Below are 12,330 nucleotides of genomic sequence, written 5' to 3'. Positions count from 1 at the left end.
CACTTACTCCATTCTAAGTTAGTTTGGAGTAAGTTTTCACTGCCGAAACTTTGAAAACAGGCATAAGTGGCCGGACACGCCCCTTTTTGAAAAAGAAAATTCTGTTCCAAAGTGAAACTGTTCTAACTGACTAGAACTGGAGCAAACTAAATGACGAGAATTCCGATTTCTAAGATACTCCGTTCTACACCAGTTGCTCCTAAAAATCAGGAGCAAATCATGTGGAAACTTGGGGCCTATATCTGGTTCTGTGCTGAACTCAGATACTAGGTGGAAAGAATTTGGAAATTGTGCATTAACCAGCACCTACATCCCAATGTTGTCACTGGGCTTACTTAGTGTATTGATTACAAGATAGACAGATGAAGAATGCCATTTGGCCCATCTTAGCTTATTCATCCAGGAAGGCCCTATAGTCCCCCTATTAAGGCATCCAACTGCTGTTTAAATGATTCTAGGGTTTTTGCCTCACTAACCTAACCAGAAGTTCATTCCATGTGTTGATTACTTTGTGTGAAGAACTTCAAGATCAGTTCAAAAATTTCCATTTACCACTTTGAATGGGTGTTCCCATGCCCTACTTTCATGGTTTGTTTTGAGATCTACCTTTTCCATACCATTTATAATCGTGCATCTCTCTTTAAGGTTACCTCTTAGTCACCTTTCAAAACTGAAAAGTCAGTTTCCCCCAGTCTTTCTTTATAACTCAGTTGCACTCGGTACCAACCAGGTATAGAAAAATGAATTTCTAGCTTTGGTAAATTTACAACTCAAAATGTTCTCTCTAGGCACAACCAATGTTCAGAAAGATGATATCTAGAATTGTACTTTGGCTAATTGTTACAATTCAAGTGGACTTAATACAAACATTTCACATACCCATGAGGCTTTACTGAAATTTTACTGACAACACTGCATTTTTTTAAATATTGGTGAACACAAAGTTTACCAAGTATTAAAAAAATCCTCAATACAAATCATGCCTGATGTTTCATTTTACATTTCCGCTTTGGTCTTGCTTTAAAACTGTGTACTCATTAAAAACTGTTTCAATGAAATAAATTTTGATTCAAACATTATGAAACTTGAGAAGATGTAGCTTTGTTGCACAAATTATTTTTGCAGTTTAAGATTTAAACCATGTAGAGAACTATACAAATGGCTGCGGCAGTTTTACAACATCATTAGCCATCGCAGGAGTCAAATACTGGCAAAATGCCAGTAACACCTGGCCACTATTTGTGCAGTTGGGCTATCAGAACTATCCATTATGGGGCACCTATCCATTTGAAAGTTCAGCTGGAAAACAAGTTAGGGGTAAATGTCTCCAAATTACTTTTCCGACAGAAAAAGACCCTACTCTTGGAATACATTTTAACCAATTTATATTCAAAATAGACTCACAAGTAGCCCCATTTGGCCTAAGGAGCAATCTCTGTATAGCTCTAACTGACATACTCAATTTGTAACTGAGTCGACCCTTCATTATAACTTCGTAATCCTTTCTGTTTTTCAAACAATGCTATACTATATATATTTATATACGCGCATGTGTGTGTATGTAGAAAGCTGGCTTCATAGATCATAGAAAAAAGAACTGGTTCTTATAGGCAGCAAGTGAACAGACTCAATTAATATAAAAAAATTTAATTCTAAATCAATCTAAAACCAGCAATTCCCCAACTGGTTGGAAAATATACTCCTCCAATCAAGGAGATCATACTAGTATCCCTTCCCTGAAATCAGGTGTCTGGTCCAATATCATAATATGTCTTTAAACTTCCAGGGCTGCAAAGGATACCCATACGATGGGAAAGTAATCACATTGGTACACTTGCTACGTATTTGCAAGACTGGCTCTCAAAAGTCCAAAGGCAACAGAAAACTAATGTCTCAACATAAATACGCAATAAGTGAAGAGCAATTACTCTAAATTGCATTCATAGAAACATAGAAAATAGGTGCAGGAGTAGGCCATTCTGCCCTTCTAGCCTGCACCGCCATTCAATGAGTTCATGGCTGAACATAATACTCAATGACCAAGTAAGTAACTTTCTCACTTTTGATTTTTTTCACTCATTGATAATTACAAAGGTTAGACTATAATGATTTAACTTACAAGTGTTGGGGCAGGTGTGTGTGTGTGTACATATATTGTTTTCCTTAGAACAGTGAAGGTTATGGGAAGATTTAATAGAGGTATTCAAAATTCTGAGGGAATTTGCTCGAGTAGATAGTGAGAAACAGTTTCCAGTGGTCAGTAACCAGAGGACAGATTTACGGTAACTGGCGGCACAGGATGAGAACATATGTTTATGCAGCGAGTTATGACCTGGAATGTACTACCTGAAAGAGTGGTGGAAGCAGATTCAATAGTAACTTTCAAGAGAGAAGAAGATATATACTTGAAAAAGAAAAAATTGCAGGGCTAAGGGGAAAGAACAGGGGAGTAATTGGATAGCTCTTTCAAAGAGGCGGAACAGACATGATGGGCTGAATGGCCTCCTTCTGTGCTGTATGATTCTATGAATCCAAATCCATTTTTCTCTGGAGCCAAGCCATTAGAAGTATTTGATAAAACTATTCTAGTTCTACCAGAATATCAATTTTTTTTTAATAGTATCTCTAAACAGTGAACGTCAATTGAGTTACAAGCAACATCATGAGTCACTTACGGGCAAACTCGATGGTCTCTCCTGCTGTAACAAGTTCAAATCTTCATGGTTGGGCTTGCTAGATGTCAATGGAGGCGCAGTCCGAGTTCCATAGCTTTCCTGAGATATATCCTGTGTAAACAAAACTCATTTTTTTAAAAAAAGCTCCATCTACCTGTAAGCATGAATCATGAGCAGCCATCAGGGCAAAAGGCTAGCAATGTAATGAGATAACCAGCAGAGGGAAACAATTCAACTAGAGGGTGACAAAAGCAGACAAGTGATTATCTTCCACTGCTAGACACGGTTTCCTCTGGCACAATAACCTCCCACTGCGTAGCCCAGCAGGTTTCAAGGGATTAACAGTGATGTTTAAAACCAACAAATGTCTGAGGTTTCTTTTGAAATCTCCCCACCCCACTATAACAGGACCCAAAGTTAGACAGCTTTACAATGGGCAAACAAAATGAGCAAGCACTGACTTTGCATCCCATTTGTTTTTTTTCTGTCGAGACTGACAGTTACATATGCGAGATAAGAAAAAAAGGAACAAAATACACACATAAAAGTAGCAAAACCTTTTCCTCTTCACGCTCCGTTATAAAGGTCTAGGTCCTCAGAAAATACAATTTTAAAAGGAGTCAAAATGCCTTCAAAGTAAATGTCTACATAGACAAATATCACTGAAACCTTGGAAGTTAAAAGGACACAATTTGCAAAGCTTCTGTTCTAAATTTAATTTTCATTTATGTCAACAATGTAAAGTATTTTTGCTATAGCACACATTTAGCACTCAATTCAAACAACAACATATTACTTCCCGATTACCACAACAGGTCAGAATTTGCTGGAACAGGTCCCGTAAAATTGTTTTTTTTCCCCCTTAGTACTTCAGCTCGAAAATTTTTTGCACTGCATATTGCTAGAAGTCTCAGCCAATAATGGCACAGCGAGGTTAACGGGGCATCCGAGACCTTGTTGAACAACAGGAGCAACAATCTATCTCCTTAACCAATTAAATTTAAGGATAGATAAAGAAACAGAGGAATGACAAAGAAGAAATTACAGTCAAATTAGATATAGAAAGAGAAATACATGGAGGGGAGGGAGGAAATTGGGTTGAGAGAGAGAGAAAGAGAGAGAAAAGAGATGGAAAGGAAAAGAGAGTTTTAAAAATATTAAATACCTCTAGGTGTCATGTATGTAACCTTTATGTAACAACACTGCAATACTGTATATACCTGAGAAATGCACACCTTGACCACAGGGGGTGAACTTGTGGGAGACACTCCTCACCTGGTCATCCAGGTATATAAAGGGAGGTCCCACGGAGGGTCATCACTTCTTGGTCCTGTGAATAAAGGTTCAGGTCATGAAGTGACCTTGTCCTTAGAATGTGTCTCGTGTGGATTTGTGGTATTGTGTAAGGACTTTACATTAGGAACAATTTATTACCTGCAGGAGAGAGACTTCAGAGTATCAATTGTTCCCTTTCTGCGCCTCTGAGGTTGAGTGGCATTGCAGCAACGTACATCTCATCATTAAAAGGGTCATCACGTCGTTAAATACCCAAATTTCTGTGGCGTTTAATTTTGTTTCAACAGTGCAAATGCAGCAATTTCTTGAAACTCAGAGGTTGATGGCAAGCTCCCATTTTCATGAGGCAAACGGTGGAATCAACCAACAACTTGTGGCGATTTGCAACTCACAGCGTGTCTCTGCCTTGCCACGAATTGCTGTTTTTATCGTACATACAAATAACGGCGTGTGCATTTAACTTATTTATTTTCCCAGCAAATTCTAGGCCATTATTCATGGCAGTGATTCAGGCCCGAAACGAGGCTCTCACTAAAAGCAGTTGGCAGCCTATTTAAGATTCTAAAGTCGCAGCCCAATGTTGTCATCAGCACCATGACATCATTTTAAGGACTGCGCAGGGAGAGTCCTGCGTTGTCTTCTGTCCAGCAGCAGCAACAACAGAGGAGCCGACTGACCAGAAGCAGCCCAGGTAAGTTTTAAAACTTTGTCTGTCTTTGAACTCCTTGTTGTTGAGATTAACTTATCTCTCTGGAATTCAAATAATCAGGATCGAGTGCAACCAATATGGTGTGTATATTGTGCTTAATTGAAGTTTAAGACAGAACATAATACACTAGATATACAGCAAAAACATACGACTGTGACAAGCAGCTGGTACCAGCCTCGATCGGACAGACAGCTGGAGGCCTATCGCCCTCTCTTTCCGCTCCTGCCACGGTACCGAAACGGCTCTCATCGAAGTCACAATTGACATTCTTTGTGACTGTGACAAAGGTAAACTATCCCTCCTCATCCTTTTCAACCTGTCTGCAGCCTTTGACATAGTTGACCATTCCATCCTCCTCCAGTGTCTCTCGACCATCGTCCAGCTGGGTGGGACTGCACTCACCTGGTTCCACTCTTATCTATCTAATTGGGACGCTGCAACTATTTATTCAAATGAAGTCTAGCCAGTAAAATCAACAGATTCTCCACGTTCTTGACCTTGCCGGGTGTATCGTCCACTACATGCAAAAATCAAGGCCTTAGTCTCTGCCACTACTATCTTTGATAGAAAGCAATCTGACCTATGTTACGGTTAAATAGGGTAAAATTGATTTGAAATTGATTAAGCACGGACAGAGATGTAAATGGTTAAGTTGGTACTTTGGCTAGGACAATAACATTATCCTGCAGGGGAAGGGAGGGTAAAGAAACAGCGACAGATAAAGAGTGAGAAAAAAAAAGAAAAAAGGATAAAAAGGACTAAAGCCATGCTTAACTCTTCAACATTGCTGTGCTGGCAGTGGAATCTGAAACCAGGATACATGCCTTTCCTCAGTCACAAAAGTCAACTGAATAGAGTTGCACTCAAATCCACAATCCATTGTTTTGCAAAACTGACTCAAATGTTAGCAATTCCTCTTTATACATCAATCCTTCGAAGGAGAGTAGAGAAAGTGAAAGAGCAAGAGCATGAGAGAAAGAGATCAGCTAAGAGAGACAGAGAGATACAGAGAAGAGAAAAGAGGAAGAAAAAGAGAAAAAAAGATTCTGGGCAGCACACTTTCAGAGGATAGCAAGGTCTTGGATAGGGTAGAGAGGTGATTTACTAGAATGGTACCAGGGATGAGGAACTTCAGTTATGTGGAGAGACTGGGATTGTTCTTCTTCGAGCAGAGAAGGTTAAGAGGAGAGTTGATAGGGGATTTCAAAAATCATGAAGGATTTTGATAGAGTAAATAAGGAGAAACAGTTTCCAGTGGTAGAAGGGTTGGTAACGAGAGGTCACAGATTTAAAGTAATTGGCAAAAGAACGAGAAGAGAACATTTTTTACACAATGAGTTATAATCTGGAATGTACTGCCTGACAGTGTGGTGGAAGCAGATTCAATAGTAAATTACATAGAATGTACAGCACAGGTACCCAACTGGTAAATGTTTATGCTCTACACAAACCTCCCCCACCCCTCTTCATCTAATCCTATCAGCATAACCTTCTATTCCTTTCTCCCTCATGTGTTTATCCAGCTTCCCTTTCAATGTATCTATACTACACTCCTCAACTACTCCTTGTGGTAGCGAGTTTCACATTCTAACCACTCTTTGGTTAAAGAAGTTTCTCCTGAATTCCCTATTGGATTTATGGCCCCTAGTTTTGGTCTCACCCACAAGTGGAAACACCTTTTCTACTCCTATCTTATCAATCCCTTTCATAATCTTAAAGGGCTGGATTTTCTACTGCATCTCCGTCCGGTTTCTCGGCGGTACTGGTCGGTTTGGGTGGAAAACCACCCGGCAGAAATTTCCACAGCGTTCCGCTGGCGGTTTCAAAATACTGCTGGGGAGCGGACCGCCGGTGTGCATCATCCAAAAAACGCTACCGTCCAAGTTTGGGCTCAGTGGTGACCCGTAGGGAAGATTGAAAAAAATGCCCACGAGAAGCAGCCGGAGCTGGGCAGTAGTTAAGCAGCCCTGCAAAAAAAAGGTAAGTTAAAAGGTTTTTAATAATTATTTTAAAATTCTTTTACAGCGATTAAGTTGAAAAGGGTCCCGAGAATGTTTTCTGATTTTTTTATTTTATGTTTTTTGGAAATTGTAAATACGCTGTCCTAAATACTGCTCCTACTTTTATTCTGAAGTGTTTTGAAATAGAAACTCATCGTATTATTCCTACTCTAATTCACTCGCGGGACTTCAAAGCTGTGGAACATCTCAATTTCATCAGACTTCATTTCTTTCTACAATCTTCAGGCTTTTGAAACCCCAGTCTCGTGTCACCTAATCTCTATTTTCTGATTTGGCTCACCTTTTCAAATCTTCACCCCTAGTGGTGTCCTGTATTATAACATAAGAACCTAAGAAATAGGAACAAGAGTAAGCCATACGGCCCCTCGAGCCTGCTTCGCCATTCAATAAGATCATGGCTGATCTGACATGGACTCAGCTCCACTTCCCCGCCCGCTCCCCATAATCCCTTATCGTTTAAGAAACTGTCTATTTCTGTCTTAAATTTAATGTACCAGCTTCCACAGCTCTCTGAGGCAGTGAATTCCACAGATTTACAACCCTCTGAGAGAAGAAATTTCTCATCTGTTTTAAATGGGCGGCCCCTTATTCTAAGATCATGCCCTCTAGTTCTAGTCTCCCCCATCAGTGGAAACATCCTATCTGCATCCACCTTGTCAAGTCCCTTCATAATCTTATACGTTTCGATAAGATCACCTCTCATTCTTCTGAATTCCAATGAGGCTCAACCTACTCAACCTTTCCTCATAAGTCAACCCCCTCAACTCCAGAATCAACCTAGTGAACCGTCTCTGAACTGCCTCCAAAGCAAGTATATCCTTTTATAAATATGGAAACCAAAATGGCACGCAGTATTCCAGGTGTGGCCTCACCAATACCTTATATAGCTGTAGCAGGACTTTCCTGCTTTTATACTCCATCCCCTTTGCAATAAAAGCCAAGATATCATTGGCCTTCCTGATCACTTGCTGTACCTGCATACTATCCTTTTGTGTTTCATGCACAAGTACCCCCAGGTCCCGCTGTACTGTGGCACTTTGCAATCTTTCTCCATTTAAATAATAACTTGCTCTTTAATTTTTTCTGCCAAAGTGCATGACCTCACACTTTCCGACATTATATTCCTCGTCTTTCTCAATTAACAAAAGGTTTTACAAGATAAATGGCAGGCTTCACTTTTGCCCATCAATGTCATTGGTTAAAACTTTAAAAAGTTAATCCAGTCACTGTTGGTTGCTCAACTCAAGTGACTAATAACACAAAACCCATGTGCATTTATATCACACCACTTATGCACAGAATTATCCTGAGGCACTTCACAAATAGGCATTAGGAAATCAGACAATGAGCCAGGAAGCTCTTCCATCAAAGGTGGGTGAAGGGAAGTAGGGATGGACAGAGAAATGGAGCCGCATGAAAAGCATATAGGCCTGAAAGACTCTCGGAGGGGGGCAAGGTCATTGAGAAATTTATAGAAGCATACAAGGATTTTAAAATGAAGGTGTTAAAGCAGAGGGAGACAGTAAAGATTAGAAAAGACCAGGGTGAATGAGCAAGAGGCATTTATTGCAGGACAATATAGTGTTTTGGATAAATTAGAGTTTAGAGGGTGGGTTATGGGCAACAAAGACAGCACTAGAATAGTTTCATCTAATACTTCTAGAGGCTTGACTCAAGAAAAACTGGATTTGGATTTGTAGAATCATACAGCACAGGAGGCCATTCGGCCCATAATGCCGACACCAGCTCTTTGAAAGCGCTATCCAATTACCAGTATTCCCTGGCCCTTCCCCATAGCCTTGCAAATTTCCCCCCTTCAAATATTTATCCAATTCCCTGTTGACAATTATTATTGAATCGGCTTCCATCACCCTTTCAGGTAGTGTATTCCAGATCGTAATAACTCGCAGCGTAAAAAAAAAATTCTCATCTCGCCTCTGGTTCTTTTGCCTATTACCTTAAATCTGTGACCTCTGGTTACCGACCCTTCTGCCACTGGAACAGTTCATCTTTAGTTAATCAAAACCTTTCATGATTTTGAACACCTCTATTAAATCTCTCCTTAGCCTTCTCTGCTCCAAGGAGAACAATCCCAGCTACTCTAATTTCTCCACATAATTGAAGTCCTGCATCCCTGAACCATTCTAGTAAATCTTCTCTGCACCCTCTCTAAGGCATTAACATCCTTTCTAAAGTGCGGTGCCCGGAGTTGGACACAATACTCCAGCTGGGGCCTAACCAGTGATTTATAAAGATTTAGCATAACTTCCTTGCTTTTGTACTCTACGCCTCCATTTATAAAGCCAAGGATCCTGTATGCTTTTTTAACAGCCTTCTCAACTTGTCTTGCTACCTTCAAAGTTATTTGTAGTGTTAAAACCTGACCCAAAATAACATTGGCAGAAATTTGGGCTCATACTAAAAGATCACCCACTAGGATATGTTTTCCCAAAACCATTTTGAGCATTCAAAACACCTTTACCAAACCTTTCATGCAAACTTCCAAACTGAACATCCAGTAGAACTGGACTAACCTGGAGAACATTTATTCATTTGAAGCATTAACTGAGCAGAAAAATAAAACTGGAAAAAATAGGAAACAGTGTAAATATTTCATTCTGTCACAACTCTGATCATCAACATGGTCAAAATATTGCAGCCAACACTCAAAATTGCTCACACAAGCACCAGCCAGGTTAGTGAATAATCATCGTAACAGAATTTCTACATATTCCTGCAGTCTCTCTCAAAACCTAGAAGACCACGGCTAGACTTTCCCGAGAGCCCCTCAACGCCCTATTGCCCGTCCAGAAAAACTGCTAACGTTTGGTAACGTTGGCAAAAATTTCCACTTTTAAGTTAAAACTAATCGTCTGGCAAGAAAATGGGTCTTGCACCATTTCGACGGTTTTCTCGGCGGTTAAGTGGAAACTAAGTAAAACGGGCGTTTTTAAAAAAAATTTGTCCAAGGCTGCGGTTGGGCCTAGGAAGGGGGAAAACTTTTTTTAAATTTCACTAAAAAAAATTTTTTAAAGTTAAAAAACATTCCCAAGACACTTTTACACCTAATCGTCGTTTTAAAATAAAAAAAAACCTTTAACTTACCTTTCTTTGCAGAGTACTCACCTATTGCTCTGAGTAAGCAGCTTTCACAGGGCAGTTCCCTCAGTGATCCGGACGGGCTTCCGTTGAGACAAAACTTACGCCCTGGTGATTTTCTCGGCGGTGCACGCCGGCTGTTTGGTCCCGCGGGCGTTTTCAGATTTGGGAGATAACATTGAAAAACAAAAGGAGAAACTTTCGCCGGGCGGAAAAACAGCTGTACCGCCGAGAAAATCGCCGAGAACCCGCCGAAAATGAAAGGAAAGTTTAGCCCCTAAGGTTTTATTCTTAAATAAATCCTGCATCAAATTGGCACTTTATAGATCTTCCAACCAGAGGAAAATGTTATGAGGGTGAAGACACAATAAAGTCATTAAGATGCATTGTAACTAAATCTGTAAATGGGGAGGGTTTCTGGGATTGCTTTCAGGTCACAGAATCTTTGGCTTGTCAAAAATCTTTAATTTATTCTGTGTAATAAGCATTTATCTCTTGCCTATTAAAAATGAGTGTTTTCTTATGGTTCAGAGCTCCTCAGCAACATAAAGTGCTTCCATTGATCTACGCAAGAGATTTGGGACTAAGCTCTATGGTAGATTTCTGGTATGAAGAAAACACAGTTGTAGGGAGAGTGGGCGTCTATGCCAACCTGTGACTGAGTATCATGGCGGGGCAGTCAGCCTCAACAGTCACACTGCCTTGTATGAGGACCTGGATTAAGCAGTTTGTGACATGTAAACCTTCTGTAGGTTATTGAACATGACTGTTTTATTATAAGATGTCCCAAGTAGATCCTTTCACTATTATGCTCATCATTTCGCTGTTAAGGAAAGTCACACTCAGGATGACAGCTGCTGAAAGGCATTACCTGGAGGCCGGGTATCTTGAGCATAAATAACACATACAAAAGCAAAATACAGCAGATGCTGGAATCTGAAATAAAACCAGAAAATGCTGGAAATCTCAGCGGGTCAGGCAGCATGTGTGGAGAGAAAGCAGAGTTAACGTTTCAGCCGATGACCCTTTGTTCTGACCTGAAACCTTTTCTCTCCACAGATACTGCCTGACCTGCTGAGATTTCCAGCGTTATATTAGCACCTTCTTGCAGAGAAACCAAGCGTTGCTACTGAATTTCCACACATCTAACTGGTGGAACTACAACTTAAAGGTTAAGCTATGGTCAGAAAGATGATGGCAATACACACATTCACACATTTTATGGCGAGTTCTGCTGCTCTACTTGCTAAAATATACAAAGTATCACTCAGAATTTATGAAAATTTTCTTTAGGTTCCTACTGACCTTGGCCATCATTAGCTTCCGGACTTACTAAATACTGTTAAATAGGATTCAAGTGCTCTCTGGCTAAACAAAATTGTTAACTGTGGGCTGTAAAAGGTTAAATACTTTCAAATTCAGAAAGCTAAACCCACAGCCCCTGCAGGAAGGGAACCCCACTGTGCACCCCTGCTGTGAGCTTAAACAACCGTGTTTTGGTCTGGCTCAACTGTTACTGATTAATTTCATTATAGATTACATGTGCACACACACACAAACCAAACACCAAATTGTGAACAAATTTTAAGCTAATCTTTATTTGAAAAGAAAATGTATATTTTTGCTCCACATGGTAGATCTGGACTCCAACTTCCTGAACAAAAATATGCACCTAAGTGTTACTAATAATCATGCAATGTGCTTGTGTGTCTGCTCCAAACATTCAAAAGCTTGATCACAGGACTTGCTAATCTAGTTTTAGACAACATTACTTTCTGTGTATGCTTATAAAATGCACTGAAATTGAATGAATGGATTCAATGAAAGTATTCTGCAGCACATCAGCTGAGACATTTGTATTTGGCAAATTTCTCCGCTTCTCTACTGGAACGGGAAATAGTCCTGGGCAAATTGCAGCAGTTCCATTTGCAGACTTATTTCATATATAGCTATTATAAGAGAGATTAATGTACTCTCCAGTTCTGACGAAGGGTCATCGACCCGAAACGTTAACTCTGCTTCTCTCCACAGATGCTGCCTGACCCGCTGAGATTTCCAGCATTTTGTTTTTATTATTAATGTATTGCTGATGTTTTGACCAACCAATTGCAATTCCACTGGACACTTTCTTCAGGAAACATTACCTATCAAAATAAGAATCATTCCTCACATATTTTAAGGTACAAAACAGTGTCATTTGTTCCAAGCTGAGTTCACATCTAATGACTTTTGAAGACTCAATTCTTTCTGGAAGGACACAAAAGGCTAGTTAGAGGAACGTAGAGTTTGGTTGAAAGGGGTTTCCAAGGGCTGAAGGAAGTTACAGGGATGGGAAGGTGTGACACCATGAAGGGATTTAAAGGTGAGGATGAGAATTTTAAACTGGAGGTACTGGGGAACCGGGAGCCAATGTAGGTCAGCAGTCAGCGGATGTGAGTTTCAGCAGCAGATGGACTGAGGCAGGTGCAGAGGTGGGTGATGTTATTATGGAGGTAGAAGTAGGCAGTCTTTGTGAGAGAGAAGATATTGG

At 40.1% G+C, this 12,330-nt stretch overlaps 1 protein-coding gene across 7 annotated transcripts in view; it reads right to left on the bottom strand.

Annotated features, from left to right (window-relative positions):
* Positions 1–12,330, bottom strand: part of arid1b (AT-rich interactive domain 1B) — a 646,010-nt gene that overhangs the window by 373,971 nt on the left and 259,709 nt on the right. For all 7 annotated transcript variants that reach the window (XM_070889678.1, XM_070889679.1, XM_070889680.1 and 4 more), the window contains exon 4: positions 2,676–2,786. In XM_070889678.1, the coding sequence (XP_070745779.1) occupies positions 2,676–2,786 (111 nt within the window). The remainder of the gene's footprint in view (positions 1–2,675; positions 2,787–12,330) is intronic.

Source organism: Pristiophorus japonicus, chromosome 9, assembly GCF_044704955.1.
Source record: "Pristiophorus japonicus isolate sPriJap1 chromosome 9, sPriJap1.hap1, whole genome shotgun sequence".
NCBI lineage: Eukaryota > Metazoa > Chordata > Chondrichthyes > Pristiophoridae > Pristiophorus > Pristiophorus japonicus.
This window is presented reverse-complemented; position numbering and strand designations above follow the sequence as displayed.